Source organism: Aquarana catesbeiana, linkage group LG03 (assembly GCF_042186555.1).
Source record: "Aquarana catesbeiana isolate 2022-GZ linkage group LG03, ASM4218655v1, whole genome shotgun sequence".
In the NCBI taxonomy this organism is placed as follows: Eukaryota; Metazoa; Chordata; class Amphibia; order Anura; family Ranidae; genus Aquarana; species Aquarana catesbeiana.
In genome coordinates this window covers 78,540,199-78,566,374 of record NC_133326.1, presented here as the reverse complement: position 1 = coordinate 78,566,374, position 26,176 = coordinate 78,540,199, and the positions used below count along the sequence as shown (strand labels likewise).

At 42.0% G+C, this 26,176-nt stretch overlaps 1 protein-coding gene across 8 annotated transcripts in view; it reads left to right on the top strand.

The window, feature by feature from the left end:
- The window catches only part of MYO5A (myosin VA), a 290,881-nt gene that overhangs the window by 164,079 nt on the left and 100,626 nt on the right, over positions 1-26,176 (top strand). For all 8 annotated transcript variants that reach the window (XM_073618728.1, XM_073618727.1, XM_073618732.1 and 5 more), the window contains exons 8-14: positions 5,920-6,027; positions 6,135-6,241; positions 10,061-10,326; positions 14,778-14,859; positions 17,430-17,570; positions 19,437-19,562; positions 22,919-23,002. In XM_073618728.1, coding sequence (XP_073474829.1) covers positions 5,920-6,027; positions 6,135-6,241; positions 10,061-10,326; positions 14,778-14,859; positions 17,430-17,570; positions 19,437-19,562; positions 22,919-23,002 — 914 coding nt within the window. The remainder of the gene's footprint in view (positions 1-5,919; positions 6,028-6,134; positions 6,242-10,060; positions 10,327-14,777; positions 14,860-17,429; positions 17,571-19,436; positions 19,563-22,918; positions 23,003-26,176) is intronic.

Sequence of the window (26,176 nt, the reverse complement as noted above, 5' to 3'; positions counted from 1 at the left end):
ACGTGAATTATTTGGGTGACATTTAAGTGAATCTTTGGTAAAAACATTTCTAAATAGACTGCTAAGTGCAGAGCATTGATATACTAAGCCCCACAGCAACCACCAGCTCTAGGTATGTTTTCATTACTTTGACAGCAATATGATACTGGTATTTGATTGATGTGGTTATGCACTATATGGGTAATCTATTGTTGAAGAAAAATTGATTCAAAACATTAAAAATGTATGCAATAATTGTGTTAATGCTCTATTTATTTTCGTAGTTTGTGGTACTCAAGGGCAGTGGCTTTCCTCCTTATTTCAGCAGACTGGCGCTCTAAGATCGCATAGTTATTATACAATGAGCTCAGTGACAGAAATGACCTGACAGGGGTTTTAACCCGAATTATGTATTTAAACATGTAAAAATGGTTTTATCGGGAGCTGGATTTAACTTTTGTTTTTTTTTGTTCTACAATTTGTCTGGCCTATATGAAATAGAGTCCTTAAAAATAGCATTGAAGATGGTCTGAACTACTGCTGAAAAATGCATAATATGCCCTGATATAAAAGAGTTGAGAATCGCTGTTATTGACTGTAGAGAATACATTCTTCTAAATTAGATACTGTACTTCCTGCTACATTGCACCAAAAGACTAAATGTGGTAATATTTCCTGTGAGGTTAAAGGCCACAAACTAGTTACTAAAAAAAGTAAAGCCGACAAGAAGATTAAATTAAGGCCACTCCTAACAGCTTATAACCATGCCTTAAGTTTGGCTATGGGTATATTATGGTGGTCATATGTTACAAAATGGTCCAAACTGTGAAAGGTATTTCTTCTCCTATGCAAAAAAAACTTACAAAAAACTGTGTGTGCAACCCTAGACTCCTGTGAATAAAAATATGTGTATGTAATAAACGTGAACAGCCTGCAAGTACTTAATAAGTGTTTCAAACCCTTAACAAACTTGCATAAATGTAAAAACTAGTGCTGTGCTATTCAGAAAAAATTATAATTCTCCAGCACTTGTCCTGTGCTCATGTACACATTACTGTATGGATTAAAATGACATTAAAGGTTCAGCTTTTTTTTTTTTTTAAAACAAAATGTGATACTTACTATGTGCAGTGGCTTTGCACAGAACAGCCCAGATCCTCCTCTTCCCAGGTCCTCTCCTGGCATTCCTGGGCCTCCCTCCTGCTGAATGCCCCCATAGCAAGCAGCTTACTATGGGGGCACTTGAGCAGGCTTACTTCCAAGCCGCTACTCTGTGTGCCCATTAAAACACGGGGCGTGACTCGGCCCCATCCCAGCTCTCTCATTGGCTCACTGGCTGTGATTTGACAATAGCAGCAGCCAATGAGGAGGGAGAAAGCCAAGGCTCTCCTGCATATCGCTGGATTGCATGGGGCTCAGGTAAGTTTGGGGGAGGCTACTGCACACTTAGTTTTTTACCTTCATGCATAGATTAAATGAAAGTAAAAAACCTTGACCCTTTACAAGCACTTTAAAGCTAATCTTCAGGGAAATGGCTAAATACAAATATGGGAGCTCTTTTACTCACCAAATGATTTGCATTTCTGTCCATCCACACCTGCTTCAAAGCACAGTCAGTTCTTGCAGGGCAGAAGATCTTCTTTGATGTAGTTGGGTAACACCTACATTTCACCTTACCAACCATTTGTGTTCAGGGTTGTCTCAGAGAGATTAAGGATTAAAGTGATTGTAAATCTTCAGGTTTTTTTTAGTTAAAATAATAAGCATGTCACACTTACCTTTTGCATTGCATAGAATGGTCCCCTACCTCCTTTTCTGAGGTCCCCTGCCACCGATCCTCTACCTCCTCTTCTAGGCGTGCCACCATATCAAGCTGTGTGCTATGGGGGCACACATGTGGGTGCCTTCCCGAGCCAGGCCTTTACGCTGGATTGTGACGTAAGGTGACAATTTCAGACACTTCTGAGTTTGTAGAGGCCGATCTGCTCACAGGCTAAAAGTGGAATTAAACCCTACTATACTTTACAGCCAAGGAGCTGCTGTTTGATCTGCAACTGCAATGGTGCTGCACATGTGATCAGTTATAAATCCAGTCATTTGATGGTTTGACAGTTTGGTTGAGGACACAAGCAAATGTGACAGTTGGCAATCCTGGAATTCCAGGAATGTGACTGTTTCTTGAAACCGTTAAATCAATGGGTTTAGTTCTGCTTTATGATTTACTGCTGTTCAGGGGCTGTGGGCTTCAGCAAAATGGCAGCCTCCAGCAAGAAGAAACAGGAGCAATGCTGGAGGCAATTTACAGCACACAGTAATTCTGGTAGAATAATTATTGTGGAATGTATGTTCCTTTCTAAAGAACACTATTTTTTATCAAGTTGTTATAGATAAAGTTCCCCTTTAAAATGTTGTAAAGTCACATCAATAAAATCCTATGATCCTCTCTTTTTAAGGCAATAGTACATGCGGGCAATAGTACGTGCAGTGTGGTTATTTATGTTTAATAACAATGCTAAGTATCCTTTTTTATTACTTTCACTGATTTTAATTGAAAATTTCAAATGAGACAGAGAGAAAATGCACATTGGTCATTTCGACAACCAGAGCCCTGGTGCAAGCTTTCACAAACAGCAAAAAAAGTAAACAAAAGTAAAAAAGTTGCAAAGCCATATAAAGGAAGACTAGGTAATCTCATACTGTATCCTTCCAAAATAAGACTGGGGAAAAAAACATAGAATGTCTACGTGACCATCTGAGAAGGCAATTAGTCATGACAAGTCTTTACATCGTTGGGGATGCTACACGAATATGCCAGGAACTCTTAACTGTGGCAAAACTGAAAGAGACAGCCCTTACTACCAAGGGCCATGGAGAAGATAATGGCGAACAAGAGAGAGATGATAAAGGAGTATAGAGAAAAAGAGACAGAAACCCGTAGAGAGGGTACAGCATGAAGCGCATAGGGAGTGAGCCCAAGCTAGCCACCTCCCTTAGAGCTTCACGTGTACATAGTCAGCCCAAGGGCTCCAGATAGCTTCAAAACACTTAGTAGTGTCATTGACCACACTAGTAATTTTTTCATTGAGCATAATCCAGGATACCTTTCTTCTATATAATGACATACACACAAAGATATTCTTCCATGAGCGGGCTATAGTGAGTTTTGCTACTGACAACATAAGAAAAAATTAGTAGTCGTTTACATCGAGGTAGGTTTTTAACAGGTTCATTTAATAGAGCAATTCAAGGTTTTCGGAGACCGGAATCCCTGAAATTTTCCATATCGGAGCAAAAACTTTGTTCCAGAAACCCCTCAACCTCTGGCATTCCCACCATATATGATACATGGCACCAAGTGAATTACATTCTCGAAAGCATAGGGGTGAGGAAGATGGATATAGCCTCGACAATTGGAGGGGAACCATATACCATCTAGTCAGAACCTTGACATTGGCCTCTACCAGAGAAACATTCAATATGCCTTTTTAAGCTAGTTGAAGAGAGGAGTGCCATTGTTCCACCCCCTGCCAGATGCAAGATCCAAATCCCACGCCCCATGTAAGGGAATCTATTGGGAGAATCCAGCAGCAGCCTATATATAATAGAAATACCTCCCCTAAGCCCTGCATCTTAGGTACACCAAGTCTCATAGGGAGTAATCTTAGAATCTGCAGTTACAGAGAGACCCAAGGAATGCAGAAAGTGAGAGATTTGATGGAAACTGAAAATTTCGGAGGAGGGCATTTTCAGTTTGGATCGGCAATATGCCAAAGTGAATGGGCCTCAAGTAGTCAAAAAATGACCTATTCTATACAAGCCTTTGTTCAGCAACCAAAGAATTCAGGGATCTTGACCAGGAGGGAAGGCAGGGTTATTTAAATATATTATTGAGCGGGTTAAACGGTGAAACTAATTTAGGATTATTTCACACTCAATCCCAAACAGCCAGGGAGTTAGACAAAGTGAGGGCTAGAATGGGTGCCCTACGCTTGGCAAGTTGCCATTTGTCATAATCCAGCGGAACCCCATTAACCGCCCTCCTCTCAATCGTTATCCAGTCCAGCTTTTCAGCCCAAACAACCACGGCTGACAACTGAGCCACCTGCGAGGCCTAGTAATATCGGGTCAGATAAGGGAGGCCCAGACCACCCGCCCTCCTTTGAGCAAAGATAACTTGTTTCAATAGCCTATGGCCTTTGCCACCCCATACATAGCGCATTAATTTGGACTGAAATTTAGCGAGGTTCGATTGAACAATTGCTATGGGTCGGGAATGAAAAAAATATAGAATACAGGGTAATAATGTAATTTTTGATAGAATGAATCCTACCCAGCCAGGACAGATCATGTCCCGCTAAGTACCTTTTTATAAGTGCACTTTCTTGCAGTCACATGGTCTCCTCTCCTGGCATTGCAGATCACAGGGAGTCCAGTGGGAGGGGCTGATATTCCTCCCTGTGCACTCTGACCTTGTGTCTGCACAGCTCAGGGAGACACAACAGCTTTTACACAGAGCAAGGGAAGAGCAGCTGCACAGGAGTGCTCACTCCTTGAAGGCAGGAGGGGAGAGGCATGGAGGAGATCTGCTTCACACACAGACCACGGAAATGACAGGGAGGGGGGAGAGAGGGAGATACAGGCACACTGCATAGGGAACCTGATGACGAAATAGGTAAACTGACCACGGTATCATGGATCGGCAGCCATGATAAGCGTGGTTAGATTACAGAAAGGAACACAGGAACAGGCAGGATCAACTAGGTATTATACAATACTGCAAGGACTAAATACCATTGCAAGACCACTATGCACCTTAGCGTGCCTAAAGGGACAGGAACATTATTTTATTTATTTTTTTACGTTTACAAACACTTTAATGTAGAGAATGCATTAAGGTAAAAACCCTTTTTCTTTAGATCCACTTTAATATTTGTATACCACCACTGTGTCAGGATTTTGGATTCTGTTCTTGCTAGGAATGTCAGAGAGGGGAAGCATGGATCAGATTGAATATTTCTTTTAGATCTAGATCGGTGAAGCTATCATCCAGATTGAGTTCCAGTTTTTGGCCAAGGGGAGTTGTTTTGATCGAGTAAAGGAAAATTAAGAGGTTATGTCCAGTTGGGTCTGAACATATGCAGATTTAGTCTAGTGGAGTTAACAGTCCATCAAATAAAAAATTGATGAATCTTGAGGATATGTTGGTTAATAAAGTGCATTGGCTGTGTCTGGTTTCCTTTTTCAAGTTTACTAGCCAGATAGGATTTCTAAAAAAAAATAAAAATAAAAATCTTGTTCTCTGATAGGTTCTATCTTTGCAGTTGTAAACAATCATTAGATGGTCAGAGTGAAAAGACCAGGAATAGATAGTTGAAGATGTGGCCGATAAGTGCTGCTCACTGTTTGCCTGTGGATTTATGTCTTAACCAATCAATTATGGTTAACAAATGGTAACATAGGATTTAATATGCAGGACTCAAATGCTTGTGTTGTTTTGGGGATTTTTTTTTCACCCTATTTTATATTTTTTTCCAGGATATCCTACAAAGCTTTGTCTTCCAGGGAGGATATTGTCTATTAAGATATACATGTTTTACTTTATAGAATTCTTTCATTAACATTTCAATATTAGCTTTTATTTATAAGAACTGAATAACATAAATTCTAATACACATCAAAAGTCTGTGAAAAAGACATATTGCTCTTTATTTTAATGACATGCATCAATAACATTAGTGGCAGCAACCTAAAAAGAGATATCAAAAAGGTCCGCTCTCATTCGTCTACCTATACCACTGTGCTAAAAGCTTATTTCCGATTGGTTCCCTTGCTTTACTGCATCTTTTAAATGTGTTATTTTGTGGGCCTGTTTACACAGATTTTTTCTCTGTTAAGGTAATGTGACTTTTAAATAAATCCAGTTACTATCTCTATGCATAGGGAGTGCCAACAGTTTCCATTACACAAAGCAAGGAGGAAGCCCAGTGATTGATGGTGTTGATGATGCAAAAGAACTAAGAAATACTCGGCGAGCCTGTGCACTATTAGGTAATGTGCATTTTTATAGCTCTTTCTTCAGCTGACATGCTGCTTGTTTTTCTTTTTTTCATTAAACTGTAAAATGATGTTGAACTGAGCTCTGCGTTTGTTTGCAGGTATTGGTGACCAGTACCAGTTGGGAATCTTTAGAATTTTAGCTTCTATACTTCACTTTGGAAATGTGGAATTTAAATCTCGAGATGCAGACAGTTGTTTAATTTCTGTAAGTGTAATTTTAATTTTCTGTGCATGCGTGTGCTATATACCAGTGACATTTTTCCAAATGTACCAGATTTACCAAATATTAGAACCTGTTCTATCTATTGGCGTCCATCTTAAAGTGAACATGTACATTGTAATATGACCGCCAGTTAACACTGCACTTGTACAGAAGAAGTCCTCTGAAGACACATTTTGCTTTTATAGTGCCTCCCCTTTGCATAGTGTCCTCAAAATATTCTGTGCATATTCTAACTTAATGAAAGTAGATATTTATATAGCGCGAACCATGCCACCTGTAGCCATATTTAGGCCAGGATAAAGGTCCCTAAAAGCCAGCTATTCGTTATAAGCATGGGGAAAGAGTGTGCATATTCTGCCCATATCTTGAGTTTTCCAGGACCTCCAGCATTGCCTAGGAAGGTAAAGCAAAAGATTGCCACTCCAATCTCCCAAATCTGTAACAAAACACCCACCCTAATAGAACTCACAGGTGCTAGCTCTGCACAAGCTTGAGGAAAAAAGAGGATCCTGGACAGCCGCACACCATAGAAGGCATCTTTATTGATATGAAAAAGTAAAATCGAAATGCAGTCACTTCGTGTACAGGAAAAAACAGTAAAAATATCTAACGCGTTTCACACCCTATTGTGGCGCTTATTCATAGCTCAGCCTAGGGAGGTACTATAAATGTAAGATGATGGACTGTAATGCCCCTAGTAGAATGTTTGTGTTTATACATAAATGAAAGTGGCTCACATTGAATTTATCCACTTGATGCTTATAGTGCTGGCCGCATTACACAGTTTTTTTAAGCTCAAAGGTCATTTCATATTTTCATTAACCACTTTAGCCCCGGAAGAATTTACCCCCTTCCTGATCGGGCCAACTTTTTGCAATACGGCGCAGTGTCGCTTTAACTGACAATTTCGCGGTCGTGCGATGCTGTATCCAAACAAAATTGACATCCTTTTTTTTTCCCCCACAAATAGAGCTTTCTTTTGGTGGTATTTGGTCACCTCTGTGTTTTTTTATTTTGCGCTATAAACAAAAAAAGTGACAATTTTGAAAAAAGAAAAGCAATATTTTTTTACTTTTTGCTATAATAAATATCCCCAAAAAAATATATAAAAAAAACTAATTACTTCCTCAGTTTAGGCTGATATGTATTCTTCTACATATTTTTGGTAAAACAAACTTGCAATAAGCGTATATTGATTGGTTTGCACAAAAGTTATAGTGTCTACAAAATAGAGGATAGATTTATGGCATTTTTATTATTATTTTTTTTACTAGTAATGGCGGCGATCTGCGATTTTTATCAGGACTGCGATATTACAGGGGGACAGATCGGACACTTTTGACACTATTTTGGGACCATTGACATTTATACAACGATCAGTGCTATAAATAGCCACTGATTACTGTATAAATGTCATTGGCAGGGAAGGGGTTAACACTAAGGGGGCAATCAAGGGGTTAATTGTGTTACCTAGGGAGTGATTCTAACTGGGGGGGGGGTGGGATTGCCTGGGTGAGGAGACCAATCATTATTCCTAAGCATTAGGAACAACAGACCGCTCTCCTTACCCCTGACAGAACTGAGATCTGTCTGTTTACATTGACAGATCTCTGTTCTCTCCTTCTTAGGAGCAATCGCGAGTAGTCGGAGGGCATGCGCATGAGCTCCTACTTCACGCTGCAGGCGCGTGCATGCGCGCCCTATACTCCATAAAGCGCCCGCCGTACAACTGCAGCGATTCTCGCAGGAGTGCCATTGTGCCGCCATCAATCGACGGCGGGTGGATATTAACGTCTTGTTTTTTTTCTTTAACCGCTTGCTGACCGGCTCATACCGATATAAGTTGGCAGAATGCCACTCCTGACGTACCTGTACATCAGTCCGCAAAAGCAGGATAGCGGGCGCGCGTCGTAGGAGTGTGCCCATGGGTCCTGCGGACTCAATGTCTGCCGGAAGCCCAAGATCACGGCGAGGAGAGGCAGAACGGGGAGCTGCCTATGTAAACAAGGCATTTCCCTGTTCTGCCTAGTAACATGACAGGGATCTTCTGTTCCCTGTCATCGGGAACATCGATCTCAGTGGTAGCCCATCTCCTCTACAGTTAGAACACGCTGAGGGAACACGCTTAACCCCTTGATCGCCCCCTAGTGTTTAACCCTTTCCCTGCCAGTGACATTTATACAGTAATCGGTGGCTATTTTTAGCTCTGATCGCTGTATAAATGTCAATGGTCCCAAAATAGTGTCAAAAGGGTCCGATCTGTCCACCGCAATGCCGCAGTCCTGATTAAAAATTGCAGATCACTGCCATTACTAAAAAAAAAAAAAAATGCTATAAATCTATCCCTTATTTTGTAGACGCTATAACTTTTGCGCAAACCAATCAATATTCACTTATTGCGATTTTTTTTTATTCTTTTTTTACCAAAAATATGTAGAAGAATACCTATTGGCCTAAACTGAGGAAGAAATTTGTGTTTTTATATATTTTTTGGGGATATTTATTATAGCAGAAAGTAAAACAAAATTGTTTTTTTTTTTTCAACATTGTCGGTCTATTTCTTGTTTATAGCGCAAAAAATAAAAACCGCAGAGGTGATCAAATACCACCAAAAGAAGACTCGATTTGTAAAAAGTGCTCTGGTCAGGAAGGGGGTAAAATCTTCTGGGGCTGAAGTGGTTAAAATAACAAACATGTTATGCTTAGTTGCTCTGTGCAGTGGTTTTGCACAGAGCAGCCCAGGTTCTCCTCTTTTAGGGTCCCACGCCAGAGCTCCTGGCCCCTCCCTCCTGCCGAGTGCCCCTACAACAAGCAGCTTGCTATGGGGGCACCCGAGCTGAGCCGGTGCTCTGTGTGGCCATTCAGACACGGAGCTGCCACTCGGCCGCTCTCCTCATTGGCTCACTGACTTTGATTGACAGCAGCGAGAGCCAATGGCAAATCCCTGGAGAGACAAGGCTCTCGTGGACATTGCTGAATCGGGAGGGGGCTCAGGTAAGTATTAGGGGGGTTGCTTTACATAGAAGGTATTTTACCTTCATGGATATAATGCATGAAGGTAGAAAACTTGTGCCTTTACAACCACTTTAAAGTTGAATTCCAGCTAAAGCTTATCTAGCCTTAAAAATGCTCCTTCCCCCCTCCTAGCACCTATACTTAATAGCCTGTTTAAAAAAAGGATGCTTATACTTACCTATTTGCAGCCTACTCTGGTGCTGTTACCTGATCTGACTCCCATGTGTTAGCCAGCGGTGGCTACAGGAGTGAGGAGGGATTGCCGACAATGGCTTCACCATGGGAGCCTATGAGTAATGTCATTGCTCCTGGCTTTTCCAGCCACTGTGAGGCACTCTCTCTATTCGGCAGCTGCAGGAGATCACGTGACCGTGCAGGAGCAGGCTGAAAATACAGTAAGTATGTAAGTATATACATCTTTTTTTAAACTGGTTAGTATAGGTTAGGAACAGGTTAGTATAAAAGCAGAAAAGGATGTAGCCCTCCTCCGTTTTTTTGTTTTCAGACCTAGACAGACTTGGAGGTAATCGGATGTAAACAGAAGTGCGCCTGTTCACATCTGCCTGCCTATAGACTGAAATAGAGTTTTTGTTCAAATTTGCCTGAAATAACTGACTGGTGGATCTGATTGGACCGTCCATGTAAAAGGGCCCTAAAAGACCATACTTTCTGTAGTGCTGTTAGTTTTGCCTCATTTATTATTCTAAACTGTTTCTTTGTGGATTGCAGATTTAGTGTAAGATATGAATTATTAGTTCTTAAAGTGACATTTTACTTATGTTGCAGCCAAAGCATGAACCTCTGATTATATTTTGTGATCTAATGGGAGTGGAATATGAAGAGATGTCGCACTGGCTCTGCCATCGGAAGCTTGTAACGGCCACCGAGACCTTTATCAAACCACTCAACCGACTGCAAGCTACCAATGCTAGAGATGCCCTGTCCAAACATATCTACGCGAACCTCTTTAACTGGATTGTGTGTCATGTCAACAAAGCCCTACTGTCATCTGCCAAACAGAATTCATTCATTGGAGTCCTTGATATCTACGGGTAAACACATGTTCCCTAAGAATCTACAGGCTGTTAGGTAGCTATGTCTTCCTGTGCTAGTAAAGCTGTATGAATCTGTGTTCTAAGGGAGACCATAAATAGAACATTTTGTGCAATATTAACAAGTCCTTTGCAGGATAGTTATATTGTTATGTGCCATTTTCTAGGTAAATATATTTCTAAGGTACCTTTCACACTGGGGCGGGGGTGGCGTCGGCGGTAAAGTACCGCTATTGTAAGCGGCGATTTACCGTCGGTATTCAGCCGCTAGCGCGGGGGGGTGTTTTACGGCCGAGAAAGGGTTAAAAACCACCGTAAAGCGCCTCTGCAGAGGCTTTCACACTGGAATCAAAGCAGTGGCACTTTCGGGTTGGTTTGCAGGCGCTATTATTAGCGCAATAGCGCCTGCAAACCGCCCCAGTGTAAAAGGACCCTAAAGATTCTGTTGACATGAAATGTTCAACACATGTTGCTAACAACCCATACAATCCATACATACAAAGAAACTAAAACAAATACCTTCAGAAATTAAAGAAGAAGTCCAGCATGAGCTTTTTAGGCTGGGCTTCTCCTCTGGGTCAAAGGAGTGCAATTAGTTTTGCACTCCTTTGACCCGTTTTCAGCGGACTTCAGACGTCACTGCCATCAGTCGAGGCAGCACGTCATCCCGACTTCCCAAGTCTGGATCCGCCACCTGCCTTGATCGATGGCAGCTCAGCGCTCCATTGAGTTTGGAGAAGCAGAGAAGAGAAATGCTGACTGACGGTGGCTCGGTTCTCAGTGCAGAGATGGCGGGGGACAGCTGCAGCATCGGTCTGATGCTCCATCCACATAGGTAAATATGAATCTTTAACCACTTCAGCCCCGGAAGGATTTACCCCCTTCCTGACCAGAGCACTTTTTACAATTTGGCACTGCGTCGCTTTAACTGCTAATTGCGAGGTCATGCAATGCTGTACCCAAACGAAATTTGCGTCCTTTTCTTCCCACAAATAGAGCTTTCTTTTGATGGTATTTGATCACCTCTGCGGTTTTTATTTTTTGCGATATAAACAGAAAAAGACCGAAAATTTTGAAAAAAAAATGATATTTTCTACTTTTTGTTATAAAAAAAATCCAATAAACTCAATTTTAGTCATGCATTTAGGCCAAAATGTATTCAGCCACATGTCTTTGGTAAAAAAAAATGTCAATAAGCATATATTTATTGCTTTGCGCAAAAGTTATAGCGTCTACAAACTAGGGTACATTTTCTGGAATTTACACAGCTTTTAGTTTGACTGCCTATCTCATTTCTTGAGGTGCTAAAATGGCAGAGCAGTACAAAACCCCCCAAATGACCCCATTTTGGAAAGTAGACACACCAAGGAAATGCTGAGAGGCATGTTGAGCCCATTGAATATTACATTTTTTTTGTCCCAAGTAATTGAATAATGATAAAAAAAAAAAAAAAATTACAAAAAGTTGTCACTAAATGATATATTGCTCACACATGCCATGGTTATATGTGAAATTGCACCCCAAAATACATTTAGCTGCTTCTCCTGAGTATACCACATGTGTGGGACTTTTTGGAAGCCTAGCCACGTACGGGGCCCCCGAAAACCAAGCACTGCCTTCAGGATTTCTAAGGGCGTAAATTTTTTATTTCACTCCTTACTACCTATCACAGTTTTGAAGGCCACAAGATGGCACAACCCCCCCCCCAAATGACCCCATTTTGGAAAGTAGACACCCCAAGCTATTTGCTAAGAGAGGTGGGATGAGTCCATGGAATATTTTATATTTTGACACAAGTTGCGGGAAAATTACAAACTTTTTTTTGCAAACCTACCAAGACATGGCCGTCCACCTAAACTGACAGGCCAGGCAAGGAGAGCATTAATCAGAGAATTAGCCAAGAGGCCCATGGTAATTCTGGAGGAGCTACAGAGATCCACAGCTCAGGTGGGAGAATCTGTCCACAGGACAACGATTATGGAAGAGTGACAAGAAGAAAGCCATTGTTGAAAGAAAGCCATAAGAAGTTCCATTTGCAGTTTGCGAGAAACCATGTGGGGGACACAGCAAATATGTGGAAGAAGATGCTCTGGTCAGATGAGACCAAAATGGAACTTTTTTGCCTAAAAGCAAAATGCTATGTGTGGCGGAAAACTAACACTGCACATCACCCTGAACACACCATCCCCGCTGTGAAAGATGGTGTGTCATCATCATGTTGTGGGGATAGTTTTCTTCAGCAGGGAAGGGGAAGCTGGTCAGAGCTGATGGGAAGATGGATGGAGCCAACTACAGGGCAATCTTAGAAGAAAACCTGTTGGAGTCTGCAAAAGACTTGAGACTGGGGGCAGAGGTTCACCTTCCAGTAGAACAAGGACCCTATACATACAGCAAGAGCTAGAGTGGAATGGTTTAGAATGATCAAAGCATATTCATGTGTCAGAATGGCCCAGTCAAAGTCCAGACCTAAATCCAATTGAGAATCTGTGGCAAGACTTGAAAATTGCTGTTCACAGATGCTCTCCATCCAATCTGACAGAGCTTGAGCTATTTTGCAAAGAAGAATGGGCAAAAATGTCACTCTCTAGATGTGCAAAGCTGGTAGAGACATACCCAAAAAAACTTGCAGCTGTAATTGCAACGAAAGGTGGTTCTGCAAAGTATTGACTGAATGCAAATGCATGCCACACTTTTTAGATATTTATTTGTAAAAAAAAATTAACTTCATAATTATGTGCCATGTTGGTCCATAACATAAAATCCCAATAAAACTTATGTTTTTGGTTCTAATATGACAAAATGTGAACAATTTCAAGGGGTATGAAGGAATACTTTTTTAAGGCACCGTGTGTGTGTGTGTGTGTTTGTATGTGTATATATATATATATATATATATATATATATAAATGTATATAAAATATAAGATGGATCTCATACAATGATGGATTTTGTAAAGAGAGTCTAATATTGGACAAATGTCAGTTTCAGATGCTTATTAAACATTAATGAGTAATATCTGCTTTTTATAAGCAGATATTTTTTACTGTCTATACATGTGTGCACTCATATAGCTATACTAATATGAAGAGCAGACGCATGACATGTTATTTTGTTATACTAATATGAAGAGCAGACGCATGACATGTTATTTTGTGTGTGTGTGTATATATATATATATATATATATATATATATATATATACACCGATCAGCCACAACATTAAGACCACCCACCATAACCCGTCAAGGCATGGACTCAATTAGACCTCTGAAGCAGTCAGTAGCAGATCCTTTAGTTCCTGCAAGTTGCGAGGTGGGTCCTTCATGGATCGTATTTATTTTTCCAGCACATCCCACAGATGCTCAATTGGACTGAGATCTGGAAAATTTGGAAAAAGTCAACACCTCGAACTTGCTGTGTTCTTCAAACCATTCTTGAATTCATGAGACCAGGCCACCATCTTCCATTGCTCAAGCAACCATTGTAGGCAGTTTTGCCTGTGGAAACGGGTCAGCATGAGCACTCTGATTGGTCTGTAGCTACACAACTGTGTATTCTGACACCTTTCTATCAGAACCACCTTTAACATTTTCAGCAATTTGATCTACAGTAGCGCTTCTATTGGATCGGACTACACTGGCCAGCCTTCGCTCCTCACATGCATCAAAGAGCCCAGGCCGCCCATCACCCTGTTTCTGGTTTGCTGGTTTTCCTTCCTTGGACCACTTTTGGTTGGTCCTGACCATTGCAGACCAGGAAAATGCCACAAGAGCTGCAGTTTTGGGGTGGCTCTGACCCAGTCATCTACCCATTACAATCTGGTCCTTGTCAAAGTCGCCCAAATTCTAGCGCTTGCCCATTTCTTCTGCTTTCAGCACATCGATTTCAGGGACAACATGTTCACTTGCTCCCTAATATATCCCACCCACTTCCATGTGATATTGTATAACAAGATCATTAATGTTATTCACTTTACCTGTTAGTGATCATAATGTTATGACTGATTGGTGTGTGTGTGTGTGTATATGTGTATATATATATAGACTGCTACAATGTGGGTCTAAATTGCCAGGAGGGTGTCCATGTATGTTCACGGGGGGACGTACATGGACACTCTCCTGGCAATTTAGGCCCACGCTGAGGCCATCTTTCGGCTAGAGCGTGAAGTGGTTAAACGGCCAGTCAGATCATGCAAAGTGATTTCTGAATGGCAGTGCCTAGTAGTAAGCAGTACATGCTACAGTGATTTCCACCTCCCATGGGGATCCAACAAGTATGGCACATACATGCATCCAAGCTGGGCCATTGTAACTTTAAAAATTGCCATACCTAAACTTCATATTTAACTGAAAAATCCTCCTTTTTGTCTTTTCAGTACAGGTTTCAAAACTTAATAATTTCAGGTGTTAATGTCTGAAACTTCATATTAATACATGTGTATTGTTTTCCAGGTTTGAAACATTTGAGATAAACAGCTTTGAGCAGTTCTGTATCAACTATGCCAATGAGAAGTTGCAGCAGCAGTTTAATTTGGTGAGTGGTCACTTATGTTACAGTCTGCTCGTCAAGCATGTAGGCCACCATTGCGTACCTGTTTCCAGGAAACAATGGAGCAGGTGAAATCAGGGCTCAGAATCTCCATATTTGTACCAAGTCAGTGATGCAAAATGTGTTGAAACGCCCAGAGCACCGTGTAAGTCGGGCAACTAGTATTTTTTGAAGGAAAGCACAGCAATATAAACCAATTTTCTTTTGTACAAATCTTATTCAATGGTTAAAGCGGAGGTTCACACAAAAATTGAACTTCCGCTTTTCGGAACCCTCCCCCCTTCCGGCATCACATTTGGCACCTTTCAGGGTGGAGGGGGGTGCAGATACCTGTATAATGTACAGGTATTTGCACCCACTTCCGGGCATAGACTCGGGAGTCTACGCCTCTTCCCGCACAATTCCCCCCCCCCCCCCCCGCTGTCTGCTGGGAAACACACAGGTCCCAGAGACAGCAGGGACCGTCCAGATTGCGCGGGCACCCTGGACAGGTAAGTGTCCTTATTTTAAAAGTCAGCAGCTGCAGTATTTGTAGCTGTTGACTTTAAAAAAAAAATTTCGGCGGACCTCCGCTTTAACTCCACTTTTGTGGGGAGAAAAAATAGCAAATAAAAAATATAGCCTATACAATTGCTACACAAGCCATGTTGTAATTTAATGTTATTAAAAATTAGTTTTCCATTTCAATCTGCAGCACTGTCATTTTCTGTAAAATTCAATGAAATATGGCAACTTGGACGCCTTCTGTATGTAGTTGGTGTACAGAATTTCCCCAGCAATGTCATTTCCTGCTTGTGTGATTGGCTCACTGATTTTCCCAGAAGTCTGCACTAAGATGCAAAATTGTAGGCATCCTCTGCAACAAATTTTTTTGTGAGATACTCCCATAGGATTATTTACTTCTTAAAGTGATATTAAAGGCAAGTTTTAAAAAAAAATAATAAACATGTCATACTTACCTGCTATGTGTAATGGTTTTGCACAGAACAGCCCCAATCCTCCTCTTCTGGAGTCCATCCGTCCCCTGCAAACCCCCCCCCAGTGCTCCTAGCCTCTCCATCCTGCCAAGTGCCCTGCCCCCAGAGCAAACACTATGGTGGCACCCAAGAAGGCTTGCTCCCAAACTGCTGCCCTGTGTGTCCATTCACGCACAGTGCGCGGCTTGTCCCCACCACTCGCTCATCTCATTGGCTCACTGGCTGTGGTTGACAGCCAATGGCTGACACTGCTGTCTCAGCCAATGAGGTGGGAGAGTCCCTGTGGAGCCGAGGCTCTCATGCACATCGCTGGATCGCAATGGGGCTCAGGTAAGTGTTAGGGGAGCTTGAGGGGTGGCTGCTGCACAGAGAAGGTTTTTTACCTTCATGCATAGAATGCTTGAAGGTAAAAAGCCCTTGAGCCTTTAAAACCACATTAACCACTTCAGCCTCGGAACGATTTACTCCTTTAATGACCAGGCCATTTTTTGCGATACGGCACTGCGTCGCTTTAACTGACAATTGCGCGGTTGTGCGATGTATTCATCAGTTTAGGCCAATATGTATTCTTCTACATATTTTTGGTTAAAAAAATTGCAATAAGCGTATATTGGTTGGTTTGCGCAAAAGGATATTGGTTTACGCAAAAGTTATAGCATCTACAAAATAGGGGAAAGATATATGGGCTTTTATTTTTTAAAATTTTTTGTGTTTTTACTGGTAATGGTGGCGATCTGCGATTTTTAGCGGGACTGCGACATTGCGATGGACAAATCTGGGGACCAGTGACATTATTGCAGTGATCAGTGCTAAAAAAAATGCACTGAACAATGTATAAATGACACTGGCAGGTAAGGGATTAACACTAGTGAGCACGCATCTCACGGATGCAGGAACTACAGGGAAACCGCATAGTCAAAACCGTGTCTTTAAAAGGCTGCATGCCCCTTTTTTGTGCGTTTCACGTGGCGCAGCAGCCCATTCAAATGGGCTGCCGTGTCCGAGCAAACACGGGAAGCATGGCCCTCACTAGTGTGAGCCTAGGGTTATGGTCTTGAGCGTGTGTTTTATGTTTGTATTATGTATTATTATTGTAAAGCTCGTTGGAAGGTCATTTTGAATGTGTTTTTCACACATTCACATGATTGCTATTTTGTATTTTCATTCTTACATTTTATGTAGAAATTGTACAGATTTGTAAATTCTCATTCTAGTGGATTTCTGCATATATTAGCACCCCTTCTAAACAGCAAATGAGATGAACATAAGCAATCTGGAAGTTTTAGCCAGTGTGAGCAGACTGATAAAATAAGATGAGTGAAGTGTAGTCATTGCAGGAATCATTTCCATCTAAATCAGTACTTGTATCCCTTTTAGCATTTAGACATTATGGCATATTGTGTATATCTCACTATGTTTCACTTTCCTCATTACTTTTTGCAATTGTGTTTTTTTTTTTTTTTTACTGTATTTGACACTATACTTGTCATAAGCCTTCTCTGAATTTTACCTAAGGCCTACACCTGCATTATGCAGTTTTACATTGCTTTGAACATATTTTTTCTGCTTTGTGTGCAGCATGTGTTTAAGTTGGAACAAGAGGAGTACATGAAAGAACAAATCCCATGGACCTTAATTGACTTTTATGACAACCAGCCCTGCATCAACCTCATAGAATCCAAAATGGGTATCCTGGACCTACTTGATGAAGAATGTAAGGTAGGAGGGCCATCTGTCTTCAATGTATCACAAGACTAAAAGCAGCATACTGAGAAATCTGATATACACTGCTCTGGAAAGCCAAAGAAGCTTTATCTACATTCGTCATGCCATGGCATGAATCCAAGTCTTCTATCCATGGCCTTTTGATTTAAGCCTTGTATAAACGGTCAGATTATTGGACGAATTTTCGTCAGTTTTTTGTTTGATGCTAGTCTCAAATCGAAAGTGAAGAGGTTGTACTCACCCTCAGAAATGTTTCTGACGACAGAATTCAACGTCAGAAGTGACATAATGTGTTGAATTGTTTTCTATGTGTTGTTTCATTTCTGAGCACGCCTAGTCTTGCTCTTCAGATTTTTTTTTGTCAGAAGACCGTACTGATGAAAAGAAAATCAGACGTTGTGGTCACATCAGACAAAAATTTTCAAGTCTGCACATCCAGTTTTTGTCTGCCGAAAAACCGTAATCGGCTGTCAAAAGTAGCATACTAACGATCAGAAAATTGGCAGATCGTTCATCGGACGAAGTTTATCTTCAGATTTTCTGACCGTGTGTACGGACCTTTAGTGTTGTATTCATTTGGTCTATATTCAGACTTACTTCTAGAACTGACAGTTTTGTTACAAAACATATTAATAAAAGCTGATTCATATGAACAGAATTGGTTTGAGGTTTATTACCCCAATGCAAGTCATTATGTTGCGTATTATGAACCACTTCATGATGGTGCGTACACTACACATACATTTGACCTATATGGTGTCCAAAGAGGGAGCAGAAGAGAAATGCAGGGGTAGCTTTAAATCATACTTATTGTATATGTTTCAATTGGCTGTAAACCTCTGAACAGTGGCGGCTGGTAGTACAATTTTTGAGGGGGGCGACAAACAATCCAAACTTACCCAATTTAGGTCGCGGGCAGTGCTTCCGGGCGGCGTCTCCTCCTCCTGGTGCTCCACGGCGGCTTCCCCTGCATTTCCTCCCTCCTCCTCCTCAGCGGCCAATAAGATCGCTTCTCCTCTCGGCCAATCAGGTGATGGGACCTGCTTCCTGATTGGCCAGGTGGAGAATCGGGAACACATTAGCAAATATTAATTCACTCTTGTCACACAGCTGGGTGGGCACCGCCTCCCGAGCCCACCCTTTTTTGAAGCTTATTAGAGCCTTTAATTACGTACTAATTACATTTTTTTTTTAAACTCCATTGGAATCCATGCCTCCGACGCCCCCATGTAGATTAGGGGGCCGAGCGCATGGATTAGGGGGGTGCCCTGCATTACGGGCTGCCACTGCCTCTAAAATAAAAAATGAACAAAGCATATCCTTCTGTAGTGTGTACTTGCCTCCATCCTAAGCACTGAGTTTGATTTATGTCTCCTCTCTCATTCCTATGCTATTTACATGAGTCACTTCTGACAGACTATGGTGACACCAGACAATCCTGGGAAACAGCCCTCTCTCCCTCCCCTCCCCAAGCACTGGTGATTGACAACCACAGCTGTGTGTTTCCCTATGAGACTGTGTAGAGGGGTGTGGTCTCCCTCAGGTCTCAGATTACACTTAGCTCCCTTGTCTATGCTGTGCAGTGTGGGATAGATTAGATCCCTCTGCCCCCTTCCTTCTGGAGCCAGAAATGCTGTCTCAATTCTGCACTTTGAATAGCTGTGGAGGAGAGAGGGCTGCAGATAAACAGGTACAATGTATATATGAGCATTTTTTTTTTATCTCTGTGTATCTTCTGAGGCCAGTCACTTCACTGAGTATATGTAATGTTAAAAATATACCAGGTTTAAACATTAAGTGTTTTTTAAGTTTTTATTCTGTTTTCTTTGAAAAATGATTCTTATACGTTTGATTTTGCAGATGCCCAAAGGGTCAGATAACACATGGGCCCAGAAATTATACAATACTCACCTCAAGACCTGCCCGTTGTTTGAAAAACCACGTTTGTCTAATGTAGCTTTTATTATCAAGCACTTTGCAGACAAGGTAAAAATAAGTGTGTTATCTGATCTAGTTAATCCGTGGCCACAGTTCTGTCTAGTATTCAAGCTATGCAATTTTATTCTTTTCTTCTTTCTTGGGCATATCTGGGTGGTTACATATGGTTGTCTTCAGTAGTGGTCCAAGGGTCCCCGGTGCAAGAGTAACCCCATCATTACCACCACCACCATTACCATTTAATTATGGGCCAAGTAAAATGAAATCTTTACTGTGTAACAATTGACATGTAGATAGCGGTGAGCAGTTTACTAGTCTATGTGATGGTAGGAGAGGTCCCAGCACCATGAAATGGACACCTAAATCCTAGAGGGCCTTTGTGCAGTTGCACAGCCTTCATAAACGGTACGTCTGCCCACTATATTCATCTGGTTTAATGATATTGTTTATGAGGCAATTGTAACTCAATGGTTCTGTTGGTGGATAAAAATGGTGGATAAAAATGTACTTTGCATTATCTACAGGATATCTCCTTATCTTTTATTTTGCCACCAAAAGCAGGCTGTCAAGCGCTTTATTTAGTGGCATGGTGGATCTGAGTGACAGCTGAGTTGCAAAGTGGTGTCATAGCACCCAATCCATCTGTTTTGCTTTTGAGATTGAAGCTTAAGTGTTGCGTTTGGGGAATATTTAGGAGATGTATAAATACAGTACCAATGTGGTGCTACAACCCATCCGAAATAGATTAGAAAGAGCTCCGTGTGTGCCCAGACAACAGCTACACACAATGTTCTCCCTCAGTACACAGAGCATGGAAATGCAATTATTTTAATAGATATAAACTGCTAAATACCTTTTCTCATCAGCCGTATATAGCAGTCTTGTGATTTCTATCAGTGTCCTGCCGAGCACTGGTTAAAGCTTGTAGGAGGAGTTTTCATTCTCCTTTGACTGTCCTATGAGGCTGCAGGACTCCTGACCCTCTGTCTGCACAGTGCTGATTGGCCCTGTGCTGTCACATTCACCCCCACCCCCCTCACCCCCAAGAAAAACAAAAAAACTCTCTAGCAATACACACCAAACTGTGCATGTGCAGAGTGCCTCCAAGGCTCTGTGCTATCAGGAGATGGATTGGGAACAATAAGAAAAGAGGAGGATCAGAGAAGACAGGATCAAACAGCCTTTTTACACAATGCAGAGGATTAACCCCTTAGGTTCCACAGTGAGTATAACGAGCGATCTTTACTGCATATACAGACTGATTTTACTGTTGTGCTTTTAGTAACACTTTAAGAGATGTATACAATAGCCTTTTAAAGTAGAAGTAGTCTTAAAAATGCTCCTTTCCTGCTCCTAGCACTTGTGCTGACTAACCTTTGTAAAAAAGCGGTATATGCTTACTTGTTTTCAGACCACTCTGGTCTGGCCACGTGATCCTCTGTGTCACCCAAGGACAGCTGCAGGGGAGAGGAGAGAGCACCCGACAATGGCTGGGAAACCCTGAATGAATGAATGAATGAATGAATGAATGAATGAATGAATGAATGAATGAATGATTTGTAGAGCGCTGCAATTGCGAACTGAATCGCCTCAAGGCGCTAGATGTATTCTCTGTAGCCAGCTTCTAGAAAAGGAAGGTCTTTAGTTTTTTCCTGAAGGCCTGGTGGTTTTCTTCCATGCGGAGGTTGGTTGGGAGAGCATTCCATAGGCGAGGTCCTTGGACTGCAAATCTACGTTCTCCCTTTGCTTTGTAGCGGTATTTGGGAATGAGGAGGAGGTTTTGGTTAGCTGATCGAAGACTGCGAATCGGTGTGTAGTGTTTTATTTTTTCCCGGAGATATTGCGGAGCGTTTCCTTGTATGCATTTATGGGTGAGGCAGAGGGTCTTGAATATGATCCGGTTCTTCACAGTTAGCCAATGTAGGCTTTTTAGGGATGGGGAGATGGATTCCCAGGGCTTTTTTCCTGTTAACAGTCTTGCCGCCGTGTTCTGCATGAGTTGCAAGCGCGCAAGCTGATATTGGGGTAGACCTACGTAGAGGGAATTTGCGTAGTCGAGTCGGGAATTGATGATCGTTCCCACAACTGCCGCTTTGTCCTCTTCTGGGATGAAGGGGATGAGTCTGCGAAGCAGGCGGAGGAGGTGGTGGGATCCGCTCACCACCGATCCTATTTGTGCATCCATTGTCATTCCTGAGTCAAAGATGACTCCGAGACTCTTGACTTTGGTGCTGGGCGAGATGGTCTGTCCGAGGATGGGGGGTGGTGTCCACGGAGTCTTAATTTTGGAATTTTTGTTGGCTTGCAGGAGAAGAAGTTCTGTTTTTGATTCGTTGAGTTTGAGGGAGCTAGCGGTCATCCAGTCATTGATTAAAGTGAGGCATTTCTGTAGTTGCTGATGATGATCTTTTTGTCCATTAATGCGAAGGTAGAGTTGGGTGTCGTCTGCGTATGAGTGGAAGCAGAGGTCCGTTTTCCTGATGATATTGAGAAGCGGGCGGATGTAGATGTTAAATAGCACTGGTGACAAGGGTGAGCCCTGAGGGACTCCACAGGAGACTGCCCGAGATTCCGAGGTGAATGTTCCCAGTTTCACTGTCTGAGAGCGATTCTCTAAGAAGGATGTAAACCATTTTAGGGCAGAATCTGTGGCTCCTGCAACTTCTGAGAGGCGGACAAGTAGAGTATTGTGGTCCACTGTATCGAATGCTGCACTGAGGTCTAACAGTACCAGAAGACTCGGTTCCCCGTCATCTGCTGCTTCGAGGGCGTCGTCCCATATTTTGAGAAGTGCTGTTTCTGTGCCATGGCCTGGGCGGAAGCCTGATTGCAGAGGGTCCAGGAGGTGGTGTGTCTCCAGGTGGTGTTGTAGCTGCTGTACTACTGTTTTCTCTATAATCTTGGAGATGGTGTTGAGGCTTGTTATTGGTCTGCGGCAGTTAGGGTCTTTAGGGTCGAGATTAGGTTTCTTTAGCAGGGGTTTGACGATGCCTTGCTTGAGGGAGGTTGGCACAGTCCCTTCTTTGTGGAGCAGTACCTTCACCCATAGGCTCCTATGGCCCATCATTTTGTTGGCGTTTCCTCCTCTCCCCTGCAGCAGCTGCTGGTTAACGCAGGGGAATCATGACCGGACTGGAACGGGCTGAAAATAGGTGAGTATATTACACATCTTATTTTAAACAGGCTAGTCAGCACAGGTGTTGGGGGGGGGGGCTGCATTTCTAAGACTAGCTAGGTTTTAGCTTGAATTCTACTTTAACATGAGAAGAACTATATTCTAAGCAAATGCTTTCCTGTAAATTCAAATTTTTAACCCACTTAGATCTAAATATATAATATAGGGGCTATTAATAGTAATTATTGTTTCTTTTGTAACACTATAACTATATTATTGTCTACTTAAGGTTGAATATCAGTGTGAAGGATTTCTTGAAAAGAACAAGGATACGGTGTTTGAAGAGCAAGTTAAAGTCTTGAAAGCCAGTAAGGTTGGTGAAGCATAATTATTACAATCATTGTTCCAGAAAATAGAGATTTTCATTTTCTAAATTTTACATTTAGGATGTTTTTTTTATTAGAACATCACTCATAAGTATCATACATTCATACAGTCTTTCTTTATCACATGCTAGTTCATCATTGGAAAGGAGATATCATTGACATCATCTCAACCACCCAACTGTATGTTCTTGTAGATTAATCTTTGTGATTGTCATTCTGCGGCCTTATAGTTACCATCATGTGATGTGTTGCTTTTCCTTAGGTAGAGTAGGCCCTCTTGTGGGCCACATAATCACTTGTGAGGTCTTTATAAGATGTGTTTTCTTCACGGACTTTATAATTTATATAATAACAGGTGTGCACAAAACTTTAAAGCAATTAAGTAATAATTATATTAGGTTCATTGCTAATTAGTATGCATCAATTATATGTGGGATGTATTGGTTTACACTTTAATATGTGAGTCTTCTGAATAGTATAAGAAAATTTACTAAAGTTCTAAAGATGCCAGGTACCTTAGGCTGGCCATAGATGATCATTTTTCTTTATCGTACATCATAGGACACAGAGCCTCAAGTAATTACTTATTGGGTTATAGCCTACCTTCAGGTGTTAACACTGGCAATCAATAAAGGAAGTTGACTCCCCTATATAACCCCTCAGACTCATGGAAGACCTGGAGCCGCAGAACTGCAAAGCAGAACATGAAGAGGCATCACCCCTCAAGAAAATGGCATCCATCGACATCAGAGATGCATACCTGCATGTCCCTATATTTCCTGCTCACAAAAGGTTTCTGCGATTCAAAGTAGAACAGCACTTTCAGTTTGTGGCTTTCCCTCCGTGCTAGCCACAACACCACGGGTATTCACAAATACTGGCCCCACCTCTAGCCAGGTTGAGGGCACAGGGCATAACAGTGTTGGCGTACCTAGACGATCTATTATTATATTCCAGTCAATGACCCGCTTAAAGCAAAGCTTTTGCATTTCAACCATTTACCTGGAAAACTCGGGTGGATGCTCAACCTAGAGAAGTCTTCCTTAAAACCAGTAAGAAGGCTGGATTACTTAGGTCTGATCATAGATACAGTCCTGAAAGGGGTGTCCTGTCTCCAGCAAAGATCAGCTCTATACAAGAGCTGATACGGATGGTCTGGTAGGAAGATGGTATCTTCAATCGAAGCAGTCCCTTGTGCCCAGTTCCGTTCAAGACTGTTGCAAAACAGAATCCTCTCGGCCTGGAACAAGACGATCCAAGCTTTGGGCTTATCTATGCAGGCTGACCCCAAGAATGTCTTAAAACCTCAGTTGGTGGTTACGACTCGAGAATTTACTGAAAGGGAAATCCTTCGGTCCAATAATCTGGAAAGTAGTAACGTCAGATGCCAGCCTCTCAGACTGGGAAGCGGTACTAGAAAGACAACTGTCCAGAGACAGTGATCAAACTCAAAGAGCCCTGCCATCAATATCTTAGAGATTCAGGCAGTGCAGCTGGCTCTGGAAACCTGGACCTCCAGGTTAGAGAATTGTCCTATCCAGATTCAATCCGATATCAATCACCAAGGGGGCACCTAGAGTCTCTCAGTTCAGAGAGAGGTGAACCATATCCTTACTTGGGCAGTAGGAATGTCCCATCCCTATGGGCAGTTTTCATTCTGGGAGTAGAAAATTGGCTGGCGGACTATCTAAGTCACCAGCAGTTATTCCCAGAGGAATGGTCTCTTCACCCGAAGTGTTCGGGCTGATTGCCAAGGATGGGGGACTCCGGACATAGATCTTGTAGCCTCCAGATTCAACATGAAGTTAAACAACTTTGTATCCAGGACAAGGGATCCACTTGCATACAAAACATATGTGCCGGTAACCCTGTGGGATCAGTTTTCACTGATCTATGCATTCCCCCGATTCAGTTGCTACCTCGACTTCCTTGCAGGTTCAAACTGGAAAGAAAGCCGGTAATTCTGGTAGCTCCAGCAGGGCCCAGAAGGTCATGGTATGCAGGAGTCATAAAGATGGCAGTGGAGGGTCCTTGGCCTCTCCCAGGAAAGGTTACAAGGGCCAGACCTGCTCTCACGGGGGTCGATATTCCATCCTACTTTACGAACGCTTAATTTAATGGCTTGGCTAGTGAAACCCACATTCTGAAACGTGGATTTTCCAGGTCAGTTATCTCGACTTTATTCAGCGCAAGGAAGCCAGCTTCCAGAGCTATATTATAGAGTTTGGAAAACTTATGTTTCCTGGTGTAAAACCAAGAGTTGGCACCCTGGGAGATATATTGTAGGCAGAATTCTTGCCTTTCTAATATTGGATGTGGGGATGAAGTTGGCCTTAAGTATTATTAAGGGCCAGGTCTCAGCCTTATCGGTTTTATATCAAAGACCGCTTGCTACGCATGCTCTAGTCCGGGGATTTTCTTGCAGAGAGGGATGAGGATTAATCCGCCAGTTTAATCACCCTTAAAGCCCATAGGACTTGGATTTAGTTTGTCAGTGTTACAAAAAGCCATTTTGAACCTTTACAGCATATTCTGCTGGTCCTCCTGACTAGGAAGCTGATATTTTTTATTGCTATCCTCAGCTAGGAGGGTATCAGATTTGGCTGCTCTATCTTGTAAGGAGCCATATTTTAATATTTACGAGGACAGAGTGGTGTTATGCCCTCGGCCAGGCTTTTTGCCAAAAGTGATTTCAGACCTTCATCGGAATGAAGACATTGTCCTGCCATCATTTTTCCCAAGACCATGTTTCAGGGAAGAAAAGTCACTATATTGTCTTGATATAGTAAGAGCAGTGAAAATTTATGTAAAGAAGACTGCTCGGATTCATAAGACTGATGTCTTATTTATTCTGCCAGAGGGTCCTAAGAAAGGACAGGCAGCGTCAAAATTCACTGTTGCTAAGTGGATTTGGCAAGTTATAATTTAAACTTATGATTTAAGGGGTAAGATTCCCCTATTCTGGTTAAGGCGCACTCTACCAAAGTGGTTAGTGTTTCTTGGGCAGTGCGTGACCTGGCCTCCTTTACTCAGATCTGCAAGGCCGCAACTTGGTCTTCGGTCCATACATTCACAAATTGTTATCAAGTGGATGTAAGAAAGAATGAGGATGTCACCTTTGGGCGCTGTATGCTGCAGGCAGCAGTATAAATCCTCAGGTC